This window comes from Haliotis rufescens, unplaced genomic scaffold, assembly GCF_023055435.1.
Source record: "Haliotis rufescens isolate VD_foot unplaced genomic scaffold, xgHalRufe1.0.p SCAF_10, whole genome shotgun sequence".
Classification (NCBI taxonomy): domain Eukaryota; kingdom Metazoa; phylum Mollusca; class Gastropoda; order Lepetellida; family Haliotidae; genus Haliotis; species Haliotis rufescens.
Genome location: NW_025963780.1, coordinates 43,474,101 through 43,500,503, shown reverse-complemented (window position 1 = coordinate 43,500,503; position 26,403 = coordinate 43,474,101). Strand labels below are relative to the sequence as shown.

Genomic DNA, 26,403 nt, shown 5'->3' with positions numbered 1-26,403 from the left:
ATCACTGGATTGTCTGGTCCAGACTCGATTATTTACAGACCACAGTCATATAGCTGGAATATTGCTGGGTGCGGTGTTAAACAACAAACCAACCAACCAACTAAAATTTTATAAATGAAGCATACCAGCATTATGTTATCCTCCACTTGTGTGACTTACTATGGTGAGAAAGATGCCCTGTTCCACACAGAAAGTATTGGTAATAACAGGTATCAGTGCAGTGATGTTGATAATTCCCTGAAACAGGTCGTTATATGTTAGATATTCCGCCTACAGCAGGATCAGGGCTAGTGCAATGTTCCCCTGCGTCTGCTGTCTGCATTATGGATGCTGCAATCGCCGTCACAGATACAAACAGATGGGTCGGATAATTTCCATATTCAACATCGCTATTGACCTGTTCCACAAAGCAATCTTGTTGTTACACCATCCATAGTTTCAGCTAGGCCTGTCAGAGGGCGATATTCGGCTCAGGTCTGCAGTGGATGTCGAACAAGTTACAAGTTTCCATGTTGGAATCAAACAAATATTCATGTTATAAAGTTATAATGTGATGGCTTTCTCGAGTGACATGTATTTCACAGTCAACGGGACCAATAGATAAAAAAATACTCACTGACTTGGTTGGTGCATGTCATTGTATCCCAACTGCCAAGGTCAATGCTCATGACGTCAATCACTTGATTGTCAGGCCTAGACTCGATTTTTTAAAGGCTGACGTCATATATGCTGGAATACTTCTGAGAGAGCGTCGTAAAACAAGAAACAAACAAAACTAAGTTTTGCTGTGAAAATCCTCCGCTTGGTGTATTCAGAAGTAGGGCGTTGAATGCATTGACAACTTCCTGTACAGGTCATGCATGTTGTCCTTAGAAGTCCCAGATATTGTGTTAGGGTCCCATCGGGTCTATATAATACACACTTGGTAGGGACCAGATGATGTTACAATAGGTTTGTCATATTACCAATTCATACCTTTCTTCTTCAATTCCCAGGATCCCTTGTGGCAGTGTTTCCTGTCTCCCCCAGTTACCAAGAAGAATGAGACCCAGCCTGCCACCGCCTTCGATAGTGCAAGACTCCAGTGCTGTGCCAAAGCATCTTCGGATCGCTGTAGGGAGCTTTGCACACATGTGAGTTCACTTCCTGTTTGGGCAGTGACAAAATGGCTATGGATTATGACCAGTCTGCAATAAATTTACCAAAATTGATAACATTTATCTTCGTTAGGTTTTGCTCAGGCTTAAGACAGGTACCTTAAAAGAACTACAGGGATGTATTAAGAAATCATACAATTGTAGCTGTATGTATCTGATGACATGATTATGGTTAAAATAATACATTAACGTTCTCGTTGACAATGGTTATTGCAATAATTGTATTTTTCTATCATCCCACTACTTGTTGTGGTAACAAATTTATTCATGAAGTGTAGAGGATATAACTGATATTTCTTTGTGTTTGTGTATGTTATAGACGTACACAAAGAGCTGGACGAAGCACGGATCCGAGTTTGACAAGAGTTGTTCGTTTATCCAGCCTGTCTCTGTACTGGAGGCCCCCATGCACAACTGTCTGCATGATGGTAGGTGGTGTGGAGGGAAGAATGGGAAGTCGGATTGAGGATGGTGTCATGGCTAGATGGAGGATGGGTGGTGGAATAGACAGAAGAGGGGTAGACAGAGGATGGTGGGGTGGAGAAAGGAAGGGCATATGAAGGATGGTGGGGTGGATAAAGGAAGGGCATATGAAGGATGGTGGGGTGTATAAAGGAAGGGCATATGAGGATGGGGGGTGGATAAAGGAAGGTCGTATGAAGGCTGGTGGGGTGGTTAAAGGGAGGTCGTATGAAGGATGGTGGGGTGGATAAAGGAAGGGCATATGAAGGATGGTGGGGTGGATAAAGGAAGGGCGTATGAAGGATGGTGGGGTGGATAAAGGAAGGGCATTTGAAGGATGGTGGGGTGGATAAAGGAAGGGCATATAAAGGATGGTGGGGTGGATAAAGGAAGGGCGTATGAAGGATGGTGGGATGGATGGAGGATGGGTGGTGGAATAGACAGAAGAGGGGTAGACAGGATGGTGGGGTGGATAAAGGAAGGACCTATAAAGGATGGTGGGGTGGATAAAGGAAGGGCATATGAAGGATGGTGGGGTGGATAAAGGAAGGGCATATGAAGGATGGATGGAGGATGGTTGGGCGTATGAAGGATTATGGGATGGAGGATGGTTTGGTGTATGAAGGATCGTGGGATGGATGGAGGATGGCTGGGTGTATGAAGGATAGTGGGATGGAGGATGGTTGGGTGTATGGAGGAAAGTGGGTTTGATCGAGGATATATCTGAGTAGGGTAGACTGTTGACATGTAGAAGGAAGAAATGGTACATTCTTGCCAGTCTGTTAAAATGATATCATGACCGAATCATGACTGATTTCCTCCCCCATCTGAAGCCGCTGATATTTGTTTTCTCCAGTTGATGAACCCTGCAAACTTGGGTGCAGCCAGCTGGAGTTCTGCACCAACTTCAACTTCCGTCCAACCGAGCCCTTCCGGTCGTGCACCAGGTCAGCGGACGAGAGTGCACGCAAGACGATCGAGATCTGGCAGAAGGGGATCATCTCCCTGCCCCAGATGACCATCCCAGTCAAAGGTAGGTAACTCTTGTGTCACATGCTTGATGAGGAATGAACAGGAATAATGTTAGGGCTGGGACGAGTCCAAATTTACTCCCCGGGTACCTGACCCCCTATTACCGAACCCTTCACGGCAACTCACTGCAGGTCTCAGAGTTGGGAAAAAAATGTATGAAAGGGGATCATTTTACCGCAGCCCTGGCCGAAACTATTTCAATACATGTATCAAACGATCAGATCATGCATATACACTGAAATTGACTCAAACATGTACAAGTCAAAAGGAATGTGTGGATCATCAGAAAGAAATGCAAACATTTGCGACTTGTCATTATATATACAATATATCACGTGACTATCCACGGGTCCGGGTAGTCCTGTGGATACCTGGGACCTACTCAGGACCCACCGGACCCGAGGACCCCAGTTACCCGTCCCAGCCCTAAATGATGTGCATATTTATCTCTTGTTTTGTACTGTCCGTCTATGTACATGCATTTCGAAAGTGAATCAGTGGTATAAGATTGAAGCATCAGGGCCCTGTACCACAAAACAATCTTAGCACGACGGCTGCCATAAGTCTATGGGAGTTACGAAAGCTTTGTGGACCAGGGCCCTGGTCTTTAATGTTTTATCAGCTATCCTGTCGTTGGCTTAAAGATAATTTGAAAATACTGCGCTTGTACATTTCAGATATCCGTGAGTGTGAGCCGGAGTTGTGGAAGGCCATCGCTTGTGCTGTTCAGATCAAACCCTGCCACTCCAAGCCCAGCCCTATCTCAATCTGTCAGTAAGTATTTCTGTATCGCTCATATCGTCGACCGGCTCTGTGGTCTAGTCGTAGAGTGTCCTCCTGGACAGTTGAAGGTCTGGGGTTCGATTCCAGGCCACGCCATACCAAAAGACGGTACTCGTTGTTACCCTGTCTGGGGCTCGGCATTAAGAGACTGAAGCAAAGACTGGTCAGCTCGAAGTCCATATACTGTGTCTGAGTGGGGTATTCATGTTAAACTGCGACATGGTATCTCAGTGAGCTAGCACAATAAATCAGCATCAGTCCGGACTAGTACAAGCCACCACACACACACACACACACACACACACACACACACACACACACACACACACACACACACACATCGCTATGTAAGTGCAATAATGTTGGACATGACGTTAAACTCTATTTCACTCCACCTCACGCATATAGTCACAGTTAGCCCAGGTCCCAAGGTGCTATAATTTGCTGTGTAGAGTTGCTTCCCCTGGCAGTTCCTCATGGCCATGTGGTGAAGTCCAGAGTTCTCCGATTATGTTTGATGTCTGTTGTCATTATACGCCGGTGTTTGTGTCATCAGGGAGGACTGCATCTACATCCTCAACAAGTGCGTGGACTACACACGTCTCAACAGCGACCAGAGCGTACCCCAGCTGTGTCACCCGCTGCCTAAACTCTCGGACCCAGGGGCCTGCACGTCAGTCACCAGATACCTCAGTAAGTCGTGTTGTTTACTTAAGAAATATACCAAGAGTGGGAGTTGTTTATTGTACAATAAAACATTGCAGGGAGAATTACGATAAGCTTTAAAAATAGTTACTAATAATAGTTAATTATGATAATGATGACTCCCTAAATAGAATCTGACCTCGGAAATGTTGGACACGTCCATTTTACTAACAGTTTGGTTAAGTTTGGTATTTCCCCCATATTCTCAATCCTGACATCAATTATCTGTACCTTTTCTCCTTATATTGATTGTCATATCTCTCCCACTCTTTGATGTGATCGAACGGCCAGTGCATTTATCTTCGCATGTTCAAATCTCCAGAAATGACGTCATGATAGAACAATGTTTTGTCATGAAATAAACCACTGCGTAGCTATCTTATATCGATATTTACTACGCAGATGCAACGAAACTGATACTGACGCCTCAGGATAAAACTGCTATACCAAAGAATTTTTATTTTGTGGAAAATTGACTTGCGAGACGATTATCTGCTCTTTTCTTATAGTTTGTATCCATTTTCATGTAGTGTGTTTCCGTATTGTTATTATCATGTATTGTATTATTCTCATGTTGTAAAATATCTATGTTTACAGCGGAAAGTGAGCATGTGTCGAAGTCGTGGGAGGTGACCAGCCCGTGTCGCCCCAACCCGTGTCGGTCTCGGGAGCTGTGTCTTGTCCGCCGCAGGAAGTGTAAACACAAGGACAATTGCAAACCTTATATATGTAAATCAGGTTCGTTAAAGATAGTTATGTTCTCATTTTGCAGTACTTGTCCCCAAAAGCCTTCATTAATGTCCTCCATACCCACAGCCCCCAGTAGCGTCCTCTGACCCTACAACATTCAGTAATGTCCTCTGACCCTACAGCCTCCAGTAACGTCTTCTGACCCTACAGCCCCCAGTAGCGTCCTCTGACCCTACAGCCTCCAGTAACGTCCTCTGACCCTACAGCCTCCAGTAACGTCCTCTGACCCTACAGCCTCCAGTAACGTCAGCTGACCCTACAGCCTCCAGTAACGTCCTCTGACCCTACAGCCTCCAGTAACGTCCTCTGCCCTTACAGCCTCCAGTAACGTCCTCTGACCCTACAGCATTCAGTAACGTCCTCTGACCCTACAGCATTCAGTAACGTCCTCTGACCCTACAGCCCCCAGTAACGTCCTCTGCCCTTACAGCCTCCAGTAACGTCCTCTGACCCTACAGCCTCCAGTAACGTCTTCTGACCCTACAGCATTCAGTAACGTCCTCTGACCCTACAGCCTCCAGTAACGTCCTCTGTCCCTACAGCCTCCAGTAACGTCCTCTGACCCTACAGCCTCCAGTAACGTCCTTTGATCCTACAGCATTCAGTAGCGTCCTCTGACCCTACAGCCTCCAGTAACGTCCTCTGACCCTACAGCCTCCAGTAACGTCTTCTGACCCTACAGCCTCCAGTAACGTCCTCTGACCCTACAGCCTCCAGTAACGTCCTCTGTCCCTACAGCCTCCAGTAACGTCCTCTGACCCTACAGCCTCCAGTAACGTCCTCTGACCCTACAGCCTCCAGTAACGTCTTCTGACCCTACAGCCCCCTGTATCGTCCTCTGACCCTACAGCCTCCAGTAACGTCCTCTGACCCTACAGCCTCCAGTAACGTCCTCTGACCCTGCAAGCCTCCAGTAACGTCCTCTGTCCCTGCAAGCCTCCAGTAATGTTGTCTGTAGCACAAGCCACCAGTAACATCCTCTGTACCCACAAGCCACCAGTAACATCGTCTGTTCTCCTCCAGCCTGCCTGCTGGGACACGTGTCCAGCTTCCTTGTCCCCCACGGAGCCTACGTCCGGATCCCGGACCAGCAGACTAGCACGCGCAGCCAGCAGTGCTTCAAGGCGTGCCGCTGCGGCCACCGCAGGGAGGTCGGCAACTGCTCTCCCCTCACATGCTTGCAGAACAAGAACTGCAACATGGGACCCGGACATATCAAAGGTACGCTTGATGTCAACTGTCCATATGTCCTTGATGGGTTTGGCTCACCATGTCATAAATACTACCAATAGCTGAAATGAATTTACAGTAAACTACGTTTATGACGAAGTGACCCATATGACAAACTTATTTTGTACTCCTGGCCATTTGTTGCATATATGCTGTATAAATGCTTATAACGAACTACGGTTATCACAAACAAAAATTAGTGGTCCCTTTGTGTTTGTTATAATCATAGTTTACTGTACTTCCATTGGTCTTTATGTCAGAGCTGTCCCCCAACAGTGTCCTCTATGATGTTGACCACCTCTCGTGTAGTCAGAAGAGCATTTCCCAGAGTGGAAGATCGGTTGTTTTATCCCCTGACTGCGTAATACCAAAATATCTTGAAAGATGGTACTTGTTGTTGCCCTGCCTGTCCCATGCAATTAAGGGAATGAGAAAAGACCAGTACTTGTCACTTGTCAGCTCAGAGTCAATATACTGTATCTGAGTTGGGTGTCCTTGTTAAATTGTACCATGGTATCTCAGTGTGCTAGCACTAGAAAACTGGTTTTAGTTCGGACTAATACAAGCAGCCATACACACATACATATATGTTGTGTACCCGTAAAAGCACTTGAACTTATTTCAAGAGAGCAGATGACCATTATGGTCAAAGGGGGGTAACTCTGATCCATCTTCTGTAATCGTGGAGGAGTCAATACTGCTGATTTCAGTGTTTGGTTGCAATAGGACCGCCTCAGTGGTCGAGTGGTAGAGCCTCCGCCCAAAGAGAGGAAGGTCGCTGGTTCGATCCTCGACCGCATCATACCAAAACACATTAAAAGATGGTACTTGTTGTCACCCTGTCTGGCGCTAGGCATTAAGGGGCTGAAACAGTGACTGGTTGGCTCGGAGTCAGTTTACTCAGTGTGCTAGCACTATAAATGGGCGTCACTCCATACTTGTACAAGCAGCCACACATACACACCTTGTTTAAAGAGTTTGTTTTTTTTGCCTCTAACCCGTTTGTTTTTGGTTGTAAATATGAAATTAATCTGTCACTCCTTCCGTTGTATTGATCAGATCATGGCAGCCATTTTGTGGTTGATGGAAGCAACTGTATCTGCAACGCTGGTCACCTGATCTGTGCCCGCCGGACATGCTCAGTGGACCCTGGTCTCACGGCCGGTCACTACACAGGTGAGTCAGACAGTCTCTCACTGATTGGGTGAAATATATCACCCTGGTTACTACTGTAATCGGTGTCGGCACCCCAGGTACCTTTCTGTACATGTATTCTACAAATGTAACCTATCTCTGCTTTGGGATCAGAAAAGTCTGTTTTCACGCTGCAATAAACCGGTTTTAGTTAAGTTCATAACAAAATGCATAAGCTCAGTTGCGTGTTCAAATTGTAGTTCGCTTTTGGTTGAGATATATTTCTGTAGTACTCAACAACCTAGTTACTCCACCATTGCTCTGTGTTGTGGCTGTTTTCAACTTACGTAGATGTATTTTGGCATGTCATGTAAGATTACTAAACTTGTACTTGTACAGTCATGTACTAATAACATGACGTCACATAGTTTGGGCCAAAAAATGATAATAGTCATGATTCTCAGGCCACGCCCTTATCATAAAGTTCGCCTCATGTTTCATTTTTATTTTCATTTTAAAAAAAACACCAAAACACCCAAAAAGTCCAACTGTAGTCAAATTCTGTATTCCAGTAATTAACTCATTAGAAATACATTTATGTAGGGAGGCCCTTTCCCAGGTTGAAGTACACAACTGTTTATTTGGTTAAACAACTGTTTATTTGGTTACACAACTGTTTATTTGGTTACACAACTGTTTATTTGGTTACACAACTGTTTATTTGGTTACATACTAGTTTGAACAACTAAGAATAAAAAGAGAGAAAAAACACCTGCTCGCAATATATCTTAAAGCCATTGCCTGAGAACCAATTCTTTTACTTTCATAAGCCTCTGTTTCTTTGCCTGCCCAAGTATCTTAATTTTGTTGTGATAAGACATTGTTACCACGGTGAGTACCCACGTCTCTGTGTTGCAGGCATGCCAGGCAACTGCCCTGCCACCTACCAGCCGATGTGTGGAGGAAACGGAAAGACTTTCCCCAACGCCTGCCTCGCCAAGTGAGTGACCGTCATGCAGGACACTACACAGAAGTGACACCTACACATATGACACACCGCAAGCATGACACCAGACAGTAGGGCAGGGACGGGAAACTCCGGTACTCGGGTTGGGTGTCAACTGAGAAGGACCCGGGTATCCATAGCAAATACCGGGCAAATACTTTTACAAGTATCACTTGACCCCAACTGATATTTTCATGATTCAAATAAAACTGTTTTCTATTATACCCCCCCCCCCCCCCCCCCCCCGCTGGCTCCAGTACTGACTACCCGGATCCGTGGTTTGTCATGTGATATATTATTTAATGACAAAAATGATCTAGAACTATATGGTTACACTACAAGTCACTTATGTTCGCATTTCTTTCTGACTTTTATGTGCTTGAATAAAGATAAAACTTCAGTCAGCTTCAGTGTATGCATGACCAGATTGTTTCATATGTATCTAAATACGTTGTGTTCAGGGATACAGTCAAACTATTCCCAATTAGACATTTTGTACCTATTTCTTAAGACCTACAGCGGATACCTGGGTAGGGTCGGCTAATAGGGTGGTTGGTACCTGGGTCATAAATTTAGTCTCGTCCCAGCCCTACCAAGCAGCCATCATTTCTCATAACGGATGTGACACCACACAGATATCAGAACATACAAACATGACAGTCGCACACAAATGTGACACCACACTGATATATAACCACACATGTTAACGCCATCTCACACTCCCTCACTCACTCTACACCATGTGTTCACTGGCTTCTGTGTTTAGGTGTGCGGGACTACAGGAGAGTGATCTACAGATTGGCGTGTGCAGCACCATCGACCCGTGTCAGAATGATCCATGTGGGGAGGGGCTTAGATGTGTTGCTAGGCGACAAGTCTGCATCACCGGGAAGAACTGTCTACAACACGAGTGCAGTAAGTTACCTTGATTTGCCTCTGTGGTATTTTTAATTCATTTCAGGACAATGGTCATCTTTCAGACCTCAGGCAAATTGCATCTAGAGATTTATTTGATGCAGGACAAGATGCGAAGATACTGAATATATATACTTCAACTCAAACCTCAATATGTTTGAAAAAATTGTTTTTAGATATCACCTTGCATCTATGACTCACTTTTGAATATATCAACTTGGTCTCATCGCTATATGGATGAAATAATGCCAATGCAACTGTAAATTTTAACTCACTCACTCACTCACTCACTCACTCACTCACTCACTCACTCACTCACTCACTCACTCACTCACTCACTCACTCACTCACTCACTCACTCACTCACTCACTCACTCACTCACCCACCCACCCACTCACTCACTCACTCACTCACTCAATATCCTCGGGCACCACAGGAACCTATATGAGTTCAAATTCCAGGTTCACCCGATTATGTTTCTCGGTTTGTCAGCACCATACCCGTGCTCAAGGGTTTCACCAAAGTGGTAAATATTTGAGACCTGAATCAATTCAGGCTTTCCTCCCACATCAATCTGACACGCCGTTGTAAAAAAAGCATTAAACCCAACTCACTCACTTAATATTGTCTCCAACTCATCCTGTTGTATGTACTGTTATGCATTTCAGTTCCTGCAACCGACTTCAACAACTGCAACAACCACATCCACGACCCTGTGTGCAACACTCACGGAGAGGAGTTCACCAATGCCTGTCTCCTGTACTCCCACGGACGGAAACTAGCCTATAGGGGGCACTGTATGGTAGGTAGACTTGAGGTGATAGCGGTGGTATGGTAAACATACTATACCTAAGGCTTGCCACACTGCCTATAGGGGGCACTGTATGGTAGGTAGACTTGAGGTGATAGCGGTGGTATGGTAAACATACTATACCTAAGGCTTGCCACACTGCCTATAGGGGGCACTGTATGGTAGGTAGACTTGAGGTGATAGTGGTGGTATGGTAAACATACTATACCTAAGGCTTGCCACACTGCCTATAGGGGGCACTGTATGGTAGGTAGACTTGAGGTGATAGCGGTGGTATGGTAAACATACTATACCTAAGGCTTGCCACACTGCCTATAGGGGGCACTGTATGGTAGGTAGACTTGAGGTGATAGTGGTGGTATGGTAAACATACTATACCTAAGGCTTGCCACACTGCCTATAGGGGGCACTGTATGGTAGGTAGACTTGAGGTGATAGCGGTGGTATGGTAAACATACTATACCTAAGGCTTGCCACACTGCCTATAGGGGGCACTGTATGGTAGGTAGACTTGAGGTGATAGCGGTGGTATGGTAAACATACTATACCTAAGGCTTACCACACTGCCTATAGGGGGCACTGTATGGTAGGTAGACTTGAGGTGAAAGCGGTGGTATGGTAAACATACTATACCTAAGGCTTGCCACACTGCCTATAGGGGGCACTGTATGGTAGGTAGACTTGAGGTGATAGTGGTGGTATGGTAAACATACTATACCTAAGGCTTGCCACACTGTCTATAGGGGGCACTGTATGGTAGGTAGACTTGAGGTGAAAGCGGTGGTATGGTAAACATACTATACCTAAGGCTTGCCACACTGCCTATAGGGGGCACTGTATGGTAGGTAGACTTGAGGTGATAGCGGTGGTATGGTAAACATACTATACCTAAGGCTTGCCACACTGCCTATAGGGGGCACTGTATGGTAGGTAGACTTGAGGTGATAGCGGTGGTATGGTAAACATACTATATCTAAGGCTTGCCACACTGCCTATAGGGGGCACTGTATGGTAGGTAGACTTGAGGTGATAGCGGTGGTATGGTAAACATACTATACCTAGACACAGCCTTGGCCCCTAGATGAAGATGTGGATTAGAATTTGTCTTCAACCCTTGCTTGTCATAAGAGGCGACTAACAGTATCAGGTGGTCAGACTCACTGATTGGTTGATGCCAGAGCTCCAGATAAGCTTTTGGTGTTGTGGGTATTTTACCCATGCATTTTAAAATCATTGGGTATCAGTAATTCTATCTGGGTATTCAAATTTCTGTTACCCACTAGTTTTTACACATGTGGGTATTTAAGTTAAATGTTTAAACACTATTCATCTAGTAACTGCAAACTGGTGCCGTGTGGGTTCGAGAGCTTTACTGGACTCAAAAATACCACGATACTTCCTCAAGAAAGTGTGATGGCAAATGATCATGATGTAACTGTCATCGTGGAGTTTGGCAAGGTTGACGGAATGCCCGTTTATAATTTCAAAATAAGTTGCTGATTTGCTAATCGAATACGCAGGGTTACTTCACAATATTTAGATGATACGCACAAGTTTTATTTTTGTAGTGTATCTGTAATGTTCGTTGCGTATTTGATACGCTTGGATTTTATTTTAATGCATCTTTCTGCATTTCTGATGCGTATTTCACGCAGATACGCAGCTTATCTGGAGCTCTGTTGATGCATTGCGTAGATCAATGCTTGTGGTGTCAATCTCTGGATTGTCTGGTCAAGACTAGATTATTTATAGACCGTTGTCATATATGTGGAATATTGCTGATTCCAGTGTTAAACAATAAACAATCTTGACCCCCGTCACCCAGTATTAACCACCCTCTTATCTGTATTCAGTATATCTCCACATAGAAATGCTCCCTTGGTAAACAGCAAACACTCTGTGCAAAAATTAAATGAATTGTATTAGTTTTTTTACGGAAATTCACTACCCTGTCCATCGTTCTTCAGACGAACTGTGCAGATTCGGGTACCGTGTGCGGCCACAACGGGGAGACCTACCCCAGCGAGTGCGCTGCTTTGGCCGACCGTGTTACCATGGACTACCGCGGGGAGTGCCGCGCCTTCGGGAACCTCACAGGTACAGCACATGAACGTGTGAACATAGTCATTTACTTCACTAACAGTTTGTTGTGAATGTGTATTAACGGTTGACACTTTTCGCTTGACCCTACCATTTTAAATGAAATCCAGATAACGAATTAAGCAGATTAGTGAATAATTCTTTCTTTTGTGTATATATAAAGTTTTTTAAATAAATGTCTGGAAATGGGTTTCAGATTGCTGGAATCCAGACCGATAGGTTTCATTGTACAGTAAATTCTGTTATATAAGGCTATAACTAATAATAGTCTTGGTTCTCATTCGCCGCCCGCATCATCATAAAGTCCGCCACACATTTCAGTTTTTTTTTCCATTTTATAAAAAATAATCCCAATACTTAAAAACAATGTGATCCAATATAGCACACAGTTACTTCCCTTTACTGCACAACTTGTTTTATGGCAATGGCAGCAATAGGAGTTTGTATGCTTGTTTATGTAGGGAGGCCCTTTCCCAGGTTGATGGTACACAACTGTTTATTTGGTTACATACTAGTTTGAACAAGAAAAAAACAACAACCCCCATCGCACTATATTTTCAAAATTATTGCCTGAGAACCAATTCTTTTATTTTTTTAAGCCTAACGAACAGGGTTTTTATTCCCCATCAATTTGCTGTATATTTTGTTATATAATAAGGGATATATCAAACAAGCTGATAAGGAAATGATGGCTATAACGACTTCATGTTGTGGTCCTGTGTATATCTGTCAACGTCAATGTTTCGGTTCATAACAAACTGTTAAACTCACATGTCACCAATCACTCTGTCAAAATGGCCATAGACAATCGAAGAGATTGACGGGATTAAGATACTGACACTCCCTGTCCTCAATGTACACCCTGTATTAACAACGGTATAATAGCCTTTGAAGTAGGGGCAGTTGGGTAGCCTAGTGGTTAAAGCGTTTACTCGTCACGCCGAAGACCCGGTTTCGATTCGACATTGGTACATTGTGTGAAGCCCATTTCTGGTGTCCCCCGTCGTGATATTGCTGGAATATTGCTAAAAGCGGCGTAAAACCATACTCACCCTCACCAACCTTTGAAGTAGATATATTTGTCTATAAAATGCGACAAATAGAGTTGTAGTGGAAAGTTTTAAGCATGAACGTTAACTTTCACGTAGTACATATATACCGTGCATGAGTAGTATGTAGTAGTCACATGACTTAATCCAGGATGTCTGACAGTCGAACTGCTTATAAGGAACTACAGTTATAGCGAACAATAATAATCTGCGTTTGTTATAACAGTCGTCAGCTGTATTTGAAATTCCAGACTTTTGTCAATTTGTGTGGGAGGAGATCCAAGGACTTGTGTTAAATCAGAAACTCCCAACTCTTGTGAACAATAACATTTGTTATATGGTCTACTCAAAAGAAGTTAAAGAACTTCCTATTTTTGGGGATGAACTATAGCCATATGAAAGAATAGGGTGTTGTTTAACTTTTTTGAGTAGTATTTAACTTGGGGATTAAACTTGCTATTTTGATGTAGTTACAGAAATAACTGGAACATTTGTTCGATGCATGTCCTTACTGATTTTATGTCCATTTCAGCTAATTCACCGAAGACAAGCACCTGCGCCCACATCAAGTGTCCAGAGCTTCGACCAAAACACTGTCACGGAGTTACACCTCCTGGCGCCTGTTGCCCTATCTGTGGTGAGATAGCTTTGTAGGAGTCGTTAGTTAGACTAGTTGTGTCTCTGCCTGACAGAGGGCTGGACAAGTCACGGAGTTACACCTCCTGGCGCCTGTTGCCCTATCTGTGGTGAGATAGCTTTGTAGGAGTCGTTAGTTAGACTAGTTGTGTCTCTGCCTGACAGAGGGCTGGACAAGTCATGGAGTTACACCTCCTGGTGCCTGTTGCCCTATCTGTGGTGAGATAGCTTTGTAGGAGTCATTAGTTAGACTAGTTGTGTCTCTGCTTGACAGAGGGCTGGACAAGGATGTCTGTTGTCATGTGTGAATGGAGGTCAGACTAGTTGTGTCTCTGCTTGACAGAGGGCTGGAGGTCAGACTAGCTGTGTCTCTGCTTGACAGAGGGCTGGTCAAAGATGTCCGTTGTCATGTGTGAATGGAGGTCAGACTAGTTCTGTCTCTGCTTGACAGAGGGCTGGAGGTCAGACTAGCTGTGTCTCTGCTTGACAGAGGGCTGGACAAAGATGTCGGTTGTCATGTGTGAATGGAGGTCAGACTAGTTTTGTCTCTGCTTGACAGAGGGCTGGACAAAGATGCCGGTTGTCATGTGTGAATGGAGGTCAGAAAGAAAAGAATATTGTCACAAAATGAATGTTAACATTGTATTGGTTGCCATAATCTCATGTTAAGAAATGGACTGTTCCATGCATGGTTACAATGATCTCCCATGGGGGATGGGGACAAAATTGACTATTCCATGCATGGTTACAATGATCTCCTGTGTTAACAGAATGAACTGTTCCCTACATCTTTACAATGTTCTCCCATGTAGCACTAAAACTGTTGCACTCCTACTATGTATCATTGACTTCAATAGTTGGCATGCATGGTTTTCGTATCTATTACTAGTTTAATGGGAACATAACATCAATGCTGCCCTAACTTCAGTTTGTTGTAAGCAGTGTCTGTATGTTTTCAGCCGCCGAGCTCCAAGCGCTGTTTGACCCGCGAGTAGCTGAGTTTGCTGCCAAGGAGATGGGTGGTGGTCCTATGAGTGTCACTGTCCTCCTCAACATGCTGTCCGACCACCTGATGGTAGCAGAGTGCGATGTGTTTGGATATCTTGGTGTAGATGGCGCTCTCATCATCCTCATCGCCCCGGTAACGCAGGACCCAACAGAACTCCAGGTGAGACGTTGTGTCATGCTGACACACTGTAATGTAAACTGAAGATTCAGGTCATTCGTTCAATCTCAAAATTGATCTGATAGCAACAACCAATGCGATGCTGATGTGTTTGGTTTTCTCTGCAGGTTGAAGCTTGCATTAGCGAAGCTCGGAGGTTGGAGGATCTCATTCGAACAGGAAGTCCGACGCTGATGTCCTACCTGACCTTGACCCCTTTACTCCTTGCCCCAATGAGAGCTCCGCGTCTCGGCCGTGTCAACACTGCAGCCATCTTGTCTCCTGCCTCCTTATCAGTTCTGGTTGCCATGACAATACTAACATTAATAGTCACACGAACAAAGTTGTGATGACTCTAAGAATCTCAAAAATTCTATTTTTGTTTCCATGTTTGAAAAAATACAACATTATTTGAAGTTGTGACCATGATGCCAACAAACAATGTTGCTAAGCAACCATCTAAACGACACCTGGTGTTTTTTATTGAAGGTGTTTCTTCTTTAGCCTTGTCCATTTCTTGGAGGAATGGATGATGAAAAAATTCTGGTCAAAGACAAATGTGATCTATAGTTAAGGGTCTGTTTGGGAGAAAAACTTACACAGCAAGTTGAAGGAAACAGTTCATCAATGGAGAAAACCCTAACAGACCCTCTGAAAAAGGTTACCTTAAGGATCTGCACATTCAAATTCAGGGATTAGAGTCATGTGAAGCTTGCCATATATTAAAATGGTGGGCTGTCATGTGAAAAACATTCACATTTTGTAAAATGTGTTCAGTCAGAGAAAGGGCACTAGTACAAGTGGTGACAGTTTTGTAGCTTTAGAGGAGAAATACAGCGTTCTTTGAACACCGTAAGAAGATGTTGTGCCAAAACAGGACCTTTCGGGACGATGTCCTGCAGTGTGGCAAAATGACGAATCTTCCGCTCTGGACTTCGAAACAAGTTGTCATGTGAAATTGTCATGTGACTCTACAAATGGTCGTGTGAATCGCCAAGTTACATTGTCATGAGACATTAAGTAGTCGTGTTACACAAGTGACCAGGCGACATTTATGAACTCAGTCATATGACTCTTCAAGTGGTCATGTGATGTTTCTGTGTGAAGGTTGTTGGGGATGTAGAATGATTGGAAGTGATAGTAGTTCTCAGGAGGCGTCATATGGCCTCACATACCCCTACACTGGAGATATTGCTATAACGATATATTGCGATGTACCAAAGGTCTCCTTAACGAGAAGCTATACTCTAGAGGTAGCTGTTGACCGTCAGTATGTGATATTTCAGTCTGTGTGCTCGTTCTGTATTATGGGATGTATATATGTCTTTACTTTCCGTCGTAGTGGCATATTTAGTGCTATGAGGAGTTGTCTCCCCTTACCCCACATTAAATTTGATGTCATTTATTTTATTTTTTTAGAATTATTTTTTTTATACATTTTGATTTTTTTTCAGTTATTTATACCATGTAGCTTCCCTTACTTGACCTGATACATTAGTGAGTTAACATTTTAAAGATGAACAATAAATAACTGTCCCAGCATCACTGTATCCCCTGGTGGTAGATGGTGTAAGGGGAGACAATTCTACCATGATTTATCTGACTATGAGAGCAACCCACACCTGTATTGACCTGTCCCCATGTTGACAGTATCTGTTGAAGAATCAGTATTCCTAAAACTACTTACCACATATCAGATCTATGTCTCGGTTGTCATACGGTTGATGTGATCTCTTAAATTCTACTCCCCTAAGGAAAATGCAAGAACAACGAAAAATTGCATCTCACCTTTAACTCTTGTGTAATAATCCTAACCCTAGTAAATTATGTTAATCCTACCCTACTGACTGCTGTGAATGTGTGAAGTTTGTGTGTGTGAATGTGTGAATGTTTCAGGTTTGAGTGTGTGAATGTGTGTTAGAAAGGTATATTCATTGTTTACTTAGTGTAATGTACAAAGCAACACCTTTTGCCATGTTTTTTGTCTTTGTTGCCATGGTTATCACTGTTGCTATGGTTCTTCTTTCTGTAACCATAGTTTTTTAACCGTTTGCTTTCCATTATTCCCATGGTGACAACCGTTTGTATTATGAAAACTGAATCAAAATCAACTCTAGTTCTTCTGCACTAGTGGTACTTGCTAAAGTAATTACCTTAGATTTTTAATAACCATGGTAACAAGGTCATAGAATTAGCAGACATGTATCAGAGATATATTTTTGTGAATCTCATTAGATTGGTTACCATGTCAACCTGAATATTGGCCAATGGAATGCAGTGTATTGATCTGAACAGAACTACTTCTAATGTACGTCACTCCAATTTGGACAATTTCATTTAATAATACTTCCAGGAAAACACTGTCCATTCACAGAAAACTGAAATCTTTTTATCATTTTAATACATTGTTTGTGTAAACAAAAGAGTAATTAAATAATGCCAGAGTGTTGTATGTTGCTGGGATGACTCACCATTAGAGAATAGTTCTGTTCTTGAATGGCATAATTCTATTTCGGTCGGCGTACCCCCCGGACCCCAGCCTATGTGTGCTTGTTGCTATTACTCCTTTTTGTTTGTTGCTTTATATTTATCTTTCATGATTTTGTGTTATTGCATAATTTAACCCAAACCAACAGTTCTGGATACTTGTTACGATGGTTGTAAGATTTATACTTTGTTTTTGAATCTGTTTTGTTTCAATCATTAACGACACCAAATATTGCCAAGACTACTAAAATGCTGCCGCCAAATGGATTGTATCGGTAGTGATAGACTTATGAGTGAGTGAGTGTTTTCAGTTTTACTCAGTGTGTAAATCATTTAGTAAAACTTCTGCCCGTAACCCCTGCCTCGACATTTACAAAAATCCTAACCCTGGCAAGAAGTATTAAGAAATTATTTGTGTAGTGTTTGGGTAAGGGTTATGTTGCCCTAACCCAGGCAAAATTTGAAGCATGGGTTTCGGTCGGAAATATTTACAGTCATTGTATTTCCTTATCATGCCAAAGATAATTGCTTGCTCTAGTTCCAATCATGCTTTATATTTAAATTCTTGTGTTGGCTTCAAGATACGTTTTCTGAAGGATAAACTATGAAGTGAGACAGCTTGACAAACCACAATAATATTTAAATAGTTTAGACCATGGCCTGCCATGACTCTCATAGAGTTACCTCCCTTTGCAGTGTTCTGGTCAGCCTGTGCATGCGTGTGACCTCGGTTTACAACAGTGACTGGCGGCCAGACTGTCACAAGGCAGGGAACTCATGCTTTGACGCTTTAGTTGTTGACTTTGTCTTACAAATTGGAAATGTTCGACTTGTGGTATTGAAAACTTGCAGTGTACGTTAGACTCACAAAGGTAGCGGTTACTGTTGTGCTTCACAACAAGCATAATGTCAGACCAGAGGGTTGTGTGACATCAAGGGCGACAGGTGGATCAGATGTGCCCAGTCCCGACATGTTTCTTGAATCTATAGTCAACATTTTGTGAGCATTTGGAACCGGGGCATAATGTAAAAATATTTCACAGTAGTACATTGTCAAATTCTAACAGTCAAATGCATTTTGAGCTTTCTAAATTAAATGGCAGATTCCTGGGGTGGGACCTTGATTTTGTTTAATAATTATACCTGTTAATTAATTATCCACTTTTGACTCCCTTTTGAAAACTGTAATCCATCTTTTATGTTAACTGTTTCTTACGACCCTAACACCTGTTTGGTTTGTCCCCTCCACCCACCTTCTCATAGTCCTGCCTACTTCTGCTGTAGCTAACTGCCTTGCTGCAAATACAATGGCATGTTGTACAATCCAATGGCTTGTTATATGACACAACAGTATGTTGTATAACACAATGGCAATGTTGTACAATCCAATGGCATGTTATATGACACAACAGTATGTTGTATAACACAATGGCTATGTTGTACAGTCCAATGGTCCTGTTCTACAGGTCAATGGCAGGTTATACAACAATCTTGTATAACACAGTGGTCATGTTGTACAATCCTGTAGTCATGTTCTACAGGTCAATGGCAGGTTATACAACATGATGGAATCTTGACAATGGTCATGTTGTACCATACAATGGCTTTATTGTTCAAAGCAATGGCTGTATTGTACAACACAGTGACTATATTGTACAACACAGTGGCTATATTGTTCAACACAGTGACTATATTGTACAAAGCAATGGCTATATTGTACAACAGTGACTATATTGTACGAAGCAATGGCTATATTGTACAACACAGTGACTATATTGTACAAAGCAATGGCTATATTGTACAACATTGTACTTGTATTAAGTATTGTTACCTACCAACTTCTAAAAATACCAAACAGTTGATGTTGTACAACACAATGGCTGTGTTGTACCCCCTGTACAGATTGCTGTGTACTCAAAGTGCTATGTTGTGGTTGAGTGAGTGTGCTCACTATGTCTGTGACAATCAGTTGAAATGTAATTAACCAAGATGACAAAAAAAAACGAGACAATTTTTTATCAGCATTTTTGTGTCTTTTATACATTGTTTTTGTGCTGTTTTTGTTTGTGTGATAATTTATCTTTGGCGCTGCAAGATAAATAAACTAATAGTTGTCTTTTCATACATGTACTGTGCAGGGAATTATGGCTGGAAGTGGCATGGGGAAATAGGATTGTTGTTGGGACAGGGAAATAATAATAATAAATGGGGAAATAGGATCCTAGGTGGGAAGGAGAAATAATAGTATATGGGGAAATAGGATCCTAGGTTGGAAGGGGAAATAATAATATATCATGATATATGGGGAAATAGGAACCTAGGTGGGAAGGGGAAATAATAATATATCATGATATATGGGGAAATAGGATCCTAGGTGGGAAGGGGAAATAATAATATATCATGATATATGGGGAAATAGGATCCTAGGTGGGAAGGGGAAATAATAGAATATAGGGGAAATAGGATCTTTGTCAGGGAGGTGAAATAAAAGATGCTGGACATAAAATTTGGTTGGGAAATATAGCTGTAACTGGCATGCGGAAATACTTCCCTTATAAGGGAGGTGGAATTTGGAATTTGCGGATATGTTGTTGTCTGCATGACGAAATGTCCTATGGGCTTGTTATTTATATTTTTTTGCATTGTGAAAAGGAACATGGGCATTATTACAATCCGCTGTTTGAATGTTTTAAAGTTTGTTTATGGGGTGGGCGGGTACCTGCATTGTATGGGGTGGGAGAGCTATATTCAGGTGTAATTTATTATGTGTGACAAGGCATACTGAGCGCAAACTGCTCAGTGTGCGTGTGTTTTGTGGACGTTACAGTCACTGTATTTATAAACATGCATGGAATTTTGTTACTGGTAGGACAAATGGAATTGGGTTTCCACTGATTATATTTGTTCTCATTCAAGTGTCATGTTGTTTGCCATAACAAGGTGGACATGGGTTGGTTCATTGTCATTCATTGGGCACAGCCTACTTCAACCCTTGGCCAGGTGACAGAGGCGGAGTTGAATGATAGTGTTAATCTCTCTGTGTATTGTGTTCAGATATGCTCTTGGACTATTTGTGATACACACGTGAACACCGACCAACTAGTATTACCACAATGTGCATTCACACAAGTAGGACAACAACTGAGGAAACGTGCCAGACATTACAATGGAGAGACTTTGTAAGTTGTACATGGCATTGATATTCTGTAACCATGGCAACTGTTGAATTATTTCCATTTAGGAAAAGCCGGCAATGTGTTCACATTGGGTAGATTTTATCCTGCATTAGGACCACCACTTATTGCGTTGTCATTCTACAAGGCCACATGTTGCTACATTAAGCTAAAAAAAATAATCGTCTTGGTTCTCAGGCACCACCCACATCATCATTTTCAATTTGCAGAAAAAAAATAAAAATTCTAATACTTTAAAACAATTTGATCCAATATAGCACGCAGTTACTTCCCTTTACAAGCGCACTGCTTTACTGCGTATCTCATGTTATGGTCATGGCGGCAATTGGAGTTTGTACGCTTGTTTATGTAGGGAGCAAAAGAAAATCACCTCCAAACCGCACTATATTTTCAAAAGTCATTGCCTGAGAACCAGTTCTTTTATTTTTTTAAGCATTATCGTCCTTGATTATTGTAGGCCTAGTGTGTACAGGAGTGGCTGGAAAGACTAGAGTTTAGATTATTGAAAGATCTACATAGCTTGGTGAATTATTATCATCACCAAGTCCTTGTTTTGAATTCACATTTCTAAATCAGTGAGACAGAATGAACAAACACTTAGCCGGTTGTAGTTTAACGACATTTGAAAGGTGACTTCCACTACAAGTTGTGTTTCTTGTAAATGTATAACAAAGCTGATAGCATCTCATTTGCATATGTCTCGGGTTGAGGGGAAAACGCATGTATCACATCCAGGATCAGGTCAAAATATTTCTGGATTTACAAAACATCCGAGTCTGCACTTCTCCAGCTGGCGTACACTATGTTCCCCCAGGGAGGGATGTAGCAGCACACGCTGGAGAACTGTTGACGAAGATGTGATGCTAGTACAGATTTGTGCAGGTATTCAGAATGGTAGTGAGTTATAGAAGACGCCTGTCACTGAATGTCAGTCTGAATGCATCCAAACTCATTCTGTCACTGAATGTCAGTCTGAATATATCCAAACTCATTCTGGCACTGAAACCCTAGTCAGATTAAGCCATGAATTAAATTTGAAATTGCGATAAATGTCTTTCCTTTAGACTTAGACTTTAGATATTTTGTTAAGTATTCCTTGATGGATTCTTAAGACTTAATTTGGTTCTTGGTGCAAGGCCTGATGTGGAACTTTGAAATAGAAGTAGGGTCTTCGTGCTGAGATTGTATGACCCACGTTTTGCAGGTTTATGTTGTGGTAGATGCTAAAACTGCATACTTACAAAATTGTTGCTAGGAGACTAGGGTTATCCTATACTATAACACAGACCAAGTTGTTGCAATGTTATAGTATAGTCTTATTGCAACAATGTTTGGTCATTTTTGTTATTATGTAGGATATTACAAATCTTAGTGCTACAACTGTTGTAAGTCTTTGTTTGGTTAGAGGAGTCTTATCACTACAACTGTTGTACTCTGTTAATGTATGAGAGTTACATTGGCTTAGTGCTAAGATTACTTTTTTACGAGTAGGCCCCGGGAGGGTCCCTTGCAACAAGCTATCTTAGCGCTACAGCTGTAAACTCCCATACTTTACTATAGGCTTATGAATGTCATACTGCTAAGATGGTTTGTGGAACAGGTCCAGGGTGTCCTTTATACCAAGCTATCTTAGCGCTAAGGTCATCGTAACTCCCATACTTTTAAATGTGAGCCTCGTTATGGGAATATGCAAATGAGATGAGATCTGGGAGTGAGTGAGTGAGTGAGACGTGGAGTATTATCGTGTGTGGTTCCTGTTCTAGTCACGAGTACAGAGGTTACAGTGTATCGCTATGCAAGTCGTGCGTCACCTCTGCGTGTTTGTTGCATTTATACTTGATGATCATTTGACTTGTGTACATAGTAATGTCTGTTTTATCCTCCATGTTGCTCCTCACAATTGTACAGTTCTCGTTAAAACAGGACAATAAAATCCATACAGTTTCTACCTGTGTGTTTCAGTTGTGTCTTCTGATGAGCGAAGTGACCATATCTTGAAAGATGAACACCTAACTGGGGCTGGGGCTGGGGCTGGCGCTGGGGCTGGGGCTGTCCTAGTGGTGAAGGTGTTTTGCAAGTTGTGAACAATTGACTTGCCTTTGCATGTGTTTGTGATAGTGCCATCAGTGGGGCTCACCCTTTTGCAAACACCTGGTGTCATTGCTATTTGATAGTGATTCACAAACACATGCTCATGATATAGTTGGAATAGTACAATCGACTCTGCTTTATGCAGCGATTTCTATTGGATATGGAAAGGGTTTTGTCACTATATTGCAACCGGGCTCTGAGTGTTGAATATTGCAATGGATTTAATGTGCATACAATTGGATGCAGGAAAGATATCTCTGCATTTGGATATGTCTGCCATTGTTTGTGGAAATTCACAAACACAACTTCAGCCATACATGTACACATTGCTGAGATGTATGAAAGGTGTTGGCTCAGTAAACACCACTGCTGAGATGACTACAAGGTACCGGCTTAATAAACACCATTGCATGTATGTAAGGTGTTGCTTTAATAAACACCATTGCGGAGATGTTTTAAAGGTACCAACTTAATAAACACCATTGCTGAGATGTATGAAAGGTGTTGGTTTAATAAACACCATTGCGGAGATGTTTTAAAGGTACCGCCTTAATAAACATTATTGCTGAGATGTATGTAAGGTGTTGGTTTAATAAACACCATTGCGGAGATGTTTTAAAGGTACTGCCTTAATAAACACCACTGCTGAGATGTATGAAAGGTGTTGGCTCAATAAACACCATTACTGAGATGTTTGTAAGGTACCAGCTTAATAAACACCATTGCTGAGGTGACTGCAAGGTATCAGCTTATTAATAAATACCACTGCTGAGATGTATGTAAGGTACCGGCTAAGTAAACACTATTGCTGATCTGTTTGTAAGGTACCGGCTTAATAAACATCATTTCTGAGATGTATTGAGTGTGTTGGCATAATAAACACCATTGCTGAGATGTAAGCAGGGTGTTGGCTTAATAAACACCATTGCTGAGATGACTGCAGGGTATGGCTTATTAATAAACACCATTGCTGAGATACCTGTAGGGTGTTCAGTTTCAGAGCATGAAATTATCACGAGACAGCATCACTTCTAACGGCTGTCCACTTGGCCAAAGGGGCGCTACTCTCATTTACAACACTTACATGATCGTTTGAAAAGATACTTCCGTTTTTTAGTGATGCTCTGAACCTACATAAATGAGAGTCCGTTTACTTTTGTTCAAACGTATTTAACATGTTCTGCGATAGATCACTGGCAACTGCAAAAAGTCACGGAAATATTCATGCAGAGACCATATACCGATATATGGTCTCTGATTCATGTAAAGGGGTGCAGGCTAAAACGGCACCTCAGTAAAACGTCAACGATTTCTCTGGCGAAAACGGCACCGCATTTGGCGAAAACGGCTACTATGTGTCGGGCGGAAAGTTTAAAGGGGAAAGTATAACAATAATGCAGTTTTAGGATATATGCGTAGTGTCTATATGTATTTCTGGTGGGGTTTTTTTTAAATAAAAAAACAGTCGTATCTATCTACAGTAGTACAGCTGCACAAGGCTTCCGAAACCCCCACCCGAATGAGCAGCTGCTATATCTGAACACGATGACCAGCTGCTGATGTCAAAAGTCGTCCCGTCTGCACGTGATGTTATTACACAATGTGGGTGGATTGTTATCAAACGGGTGATATTTTCACGGGAGAGTAATAACAAGCGTTATCTCATGGTAGGTATCGATTCAATGAATTGCATCAAAATGCTTTGCTAACCATTGTGATGTCATCGGTTGCCATGATGTCACAACCAAATGACATCACTAATCCTTCTGCGTCTGAAGCTGGTTAGCTGTATTATTTACAACCAAAACACTGGTTGTACGGGTCTCTTAGCTTTACTCTTGAATATTCATAACGAAATTCAAAAGGTGGCGGACTGTACAAATATATAGGAAGTGAAAGTGATGCCTGTTTAGCCTGGTGCCAAGCACGTGCTCCCTGGAACCTGAGTACATGGAGAAGGATCCACTGGTCCGATGAAAGCAGATTTTTGCTGCATCATACAGACGGGAGGGCACGAGTTTGGAGGCAGAGAGGCACAGCATATGATCAGAGGAACATTCAAGCTGATGTTCCATTTGGGGGTGGATCCGTCATGTGGGGGGGGGGGGGGGGGGGGGGTTGTTCCTACGATTGTAAACTTGACCTCATCATAGTTCCCGGAACACTGAATGGACAGAGGTACCAGAACTTGATCCTGGACGGTGCTGTTGTGCCTCAGTTCGATAACCATGCTCTCGCCACACGTCCAGTCTTCATGGACGATAATGCCAGACCTCATCGTGCTCGAGCGGTTGTTCAGCATCTCCAACACAACGCCATTGAGACACTACCCTGGCCAGAAGTCCAGACATTAATCCTATTGAGCATTTGTGGGACATTTTGGGACGTAGGGTGAGAGCAAGGGATCCTCCAGTTCAGAACCTTCAGGAATTGACCCATGCATTGCATGATGAGTGGCAGCAGATCCCCCAACAGAGATTCAGACGTCTGGTGACCAGCATGAGACGGCGTGTAGAAATTGTTATCCAAGTGCGAGGCGGTTACACCAGATACTGAGTTAGCCAGTCATTGTGGACCTCACTAGTGTGTTCAATATTAATGAAATGTGAACTGTGTTGTGTGTCTGTTGTAACGACTCCGGCAGCCATACTTATTTCACGGTGATTTTAGTGAACTTTAGTTTGCTACAATTAAACCCTCAATTAGTGCTCAAATTCGGTCTTGTGTTGTAAATTTTCTCACTGAACGCTCACATGAGGCCATATAAACAGTTTAATGTGTTTTTCTAAGCACCATGTTTATGAGGTTGAAGATCCCGTTTTACTTAGTGAAAAAAGTTGGTGGTGCGATATTTATGACGAGGTGTACGAGGGGTGTCCCATAAGTTTCCGGCCTCAACATGAACGGATAGCCCAAACTCAACCAAACTGCACCTGTTGCTAGAACAGTATCTCTGCACGTGGATGACATGCAAAACATGAATCCCACGTGCAACAAGTTCCTATAAATTGCTATCAAACAGCATGACCCCCTCACTTTTGGAAAAAATGGACCGAATGTAGAGTCGTTATTAAGGATCTACATTTTAAAATGTTAACGCCAAAGCAAATTCATAATGACAAACATTAGGTGACAATGCTCCTTCGTATAGTACGGTCAAACAGTGGTGTGCTGAATTTACAAGGGGCAGACGCAGCACTGAAGACGAACCACGGTCTGGTCGCCCTTGTGAAGTGACTACCCAAGATGAAGTTGCAGCTGTTCTTGATACAATAATGCAGGACAGACGAGTAACTGTTAGACAGTTAGCTACTACACATGACATGAGTAAAACATCAGTGGAACGAATAATCCATGAACATTTACACAAGAACAAGGTGTCTGCCCGCTGGGTGCCCAGTGATGACTAAAGAACAAAAACGTCAGAGGGTCATGATTAGTCAACAGCTTCTGGAAGATTTTCGGAGAGATCCACGTGCTTTCATGGCTCATATTGTTACTCAGGATGAAACCTGGGTTCATCATATTGACCCAGAGACAAAAAGTCAGAGCATACAATGGAAGCATGTGACGTCACCAACACCCAAAAAGTTCAAAAGCACATCTTTCAGTGGCAAGGTCATGGCCTCCATTTTCTGGGACTCCGCGGGCGTAATCATGATAGATTATCTACAGAAGGGTTCCACCATTAACGG

General features: G+C 42.5%; 1 protein-coding gene across 2 annotated transcripts in view; it reads left to right on the top strand.

Moving 5' to 3' along the window:
• Positions 1 to 22,565, top strand: part of LOC124117874 (reversion-inducing cysteine-rich protein with Kazal motifs-like) — a 105,703-nt gene extending 83,138 nt beyond the window's left edge. Inside the window, exons 9-24 of one of the 2 annotated variants that reach the window (XR_007219668.1) lie at positions 996 to 1,133; positions 1,477 to 1,585; positions 2,476 to 2,652; positions 3,329 to 3,425; positions 3,991 to 4,127; positions 4,737 to 4,877; positions 5,913 to 6,110; positions 7,179 to 7,295; positions 8,172 to 8,253; positions 9,026 to 9,174; positions 9,844 to 9,977; positions 11,954 to 12,083; positions 13,668 to 13,772; positions 14,731 to 14,939; positions 15,065 to 19,691; positions 19,798 to 22,565. Coding sequence is in view for 1 of the 2 variants with exons in the window: in XM_046479908.2 (XP_046335864.1) it covers positions 996 to 1,133; positions 1,477 to 1,585; positions 2,476 to 2,652; positions 3,329 to 3,425; positions 3,991 to 4,127; positions 4,737 to 4,877; positions 5,913 to 6,110; positions 7,179 to 7,295; positions 8,172 to 8,253; positions 9,026 to 9,174; positions 9,844 to 9,977; positions 11,954 to 12,083; positions 13,668 to 13,772; positions 14,731 to 14,939; positions 15,065 to 15,286 (2,145 nt within the window). In the remaining variant the exon portion in view is untranslated. Of the gene's footprint in view, positions 1 to 995; positions 1,134 to 1,476; positions 1,586 to 2,475; positions 2,653 to 3,328; positions 3,426 to 3,990; positions 4,128 to 4,736; positions 4,878 to 5,912; positions 6,111 to 7,178; positions 7,296 to 8,171; positions 8,254 to 9,025; positions 9,175 to 9,843; positions 9,978 to 11,953; positions 12,084 to 13,667; positions 13,773 to 14,730; positions 14,940 to 15,064 lie in introns of both variants that reach the window. The other variant, XM_046479908.2, reaches the window with a different exon arrangement.
• Positions 22,566 to 26,403: the final 3,838 nt, after the last annotated feature.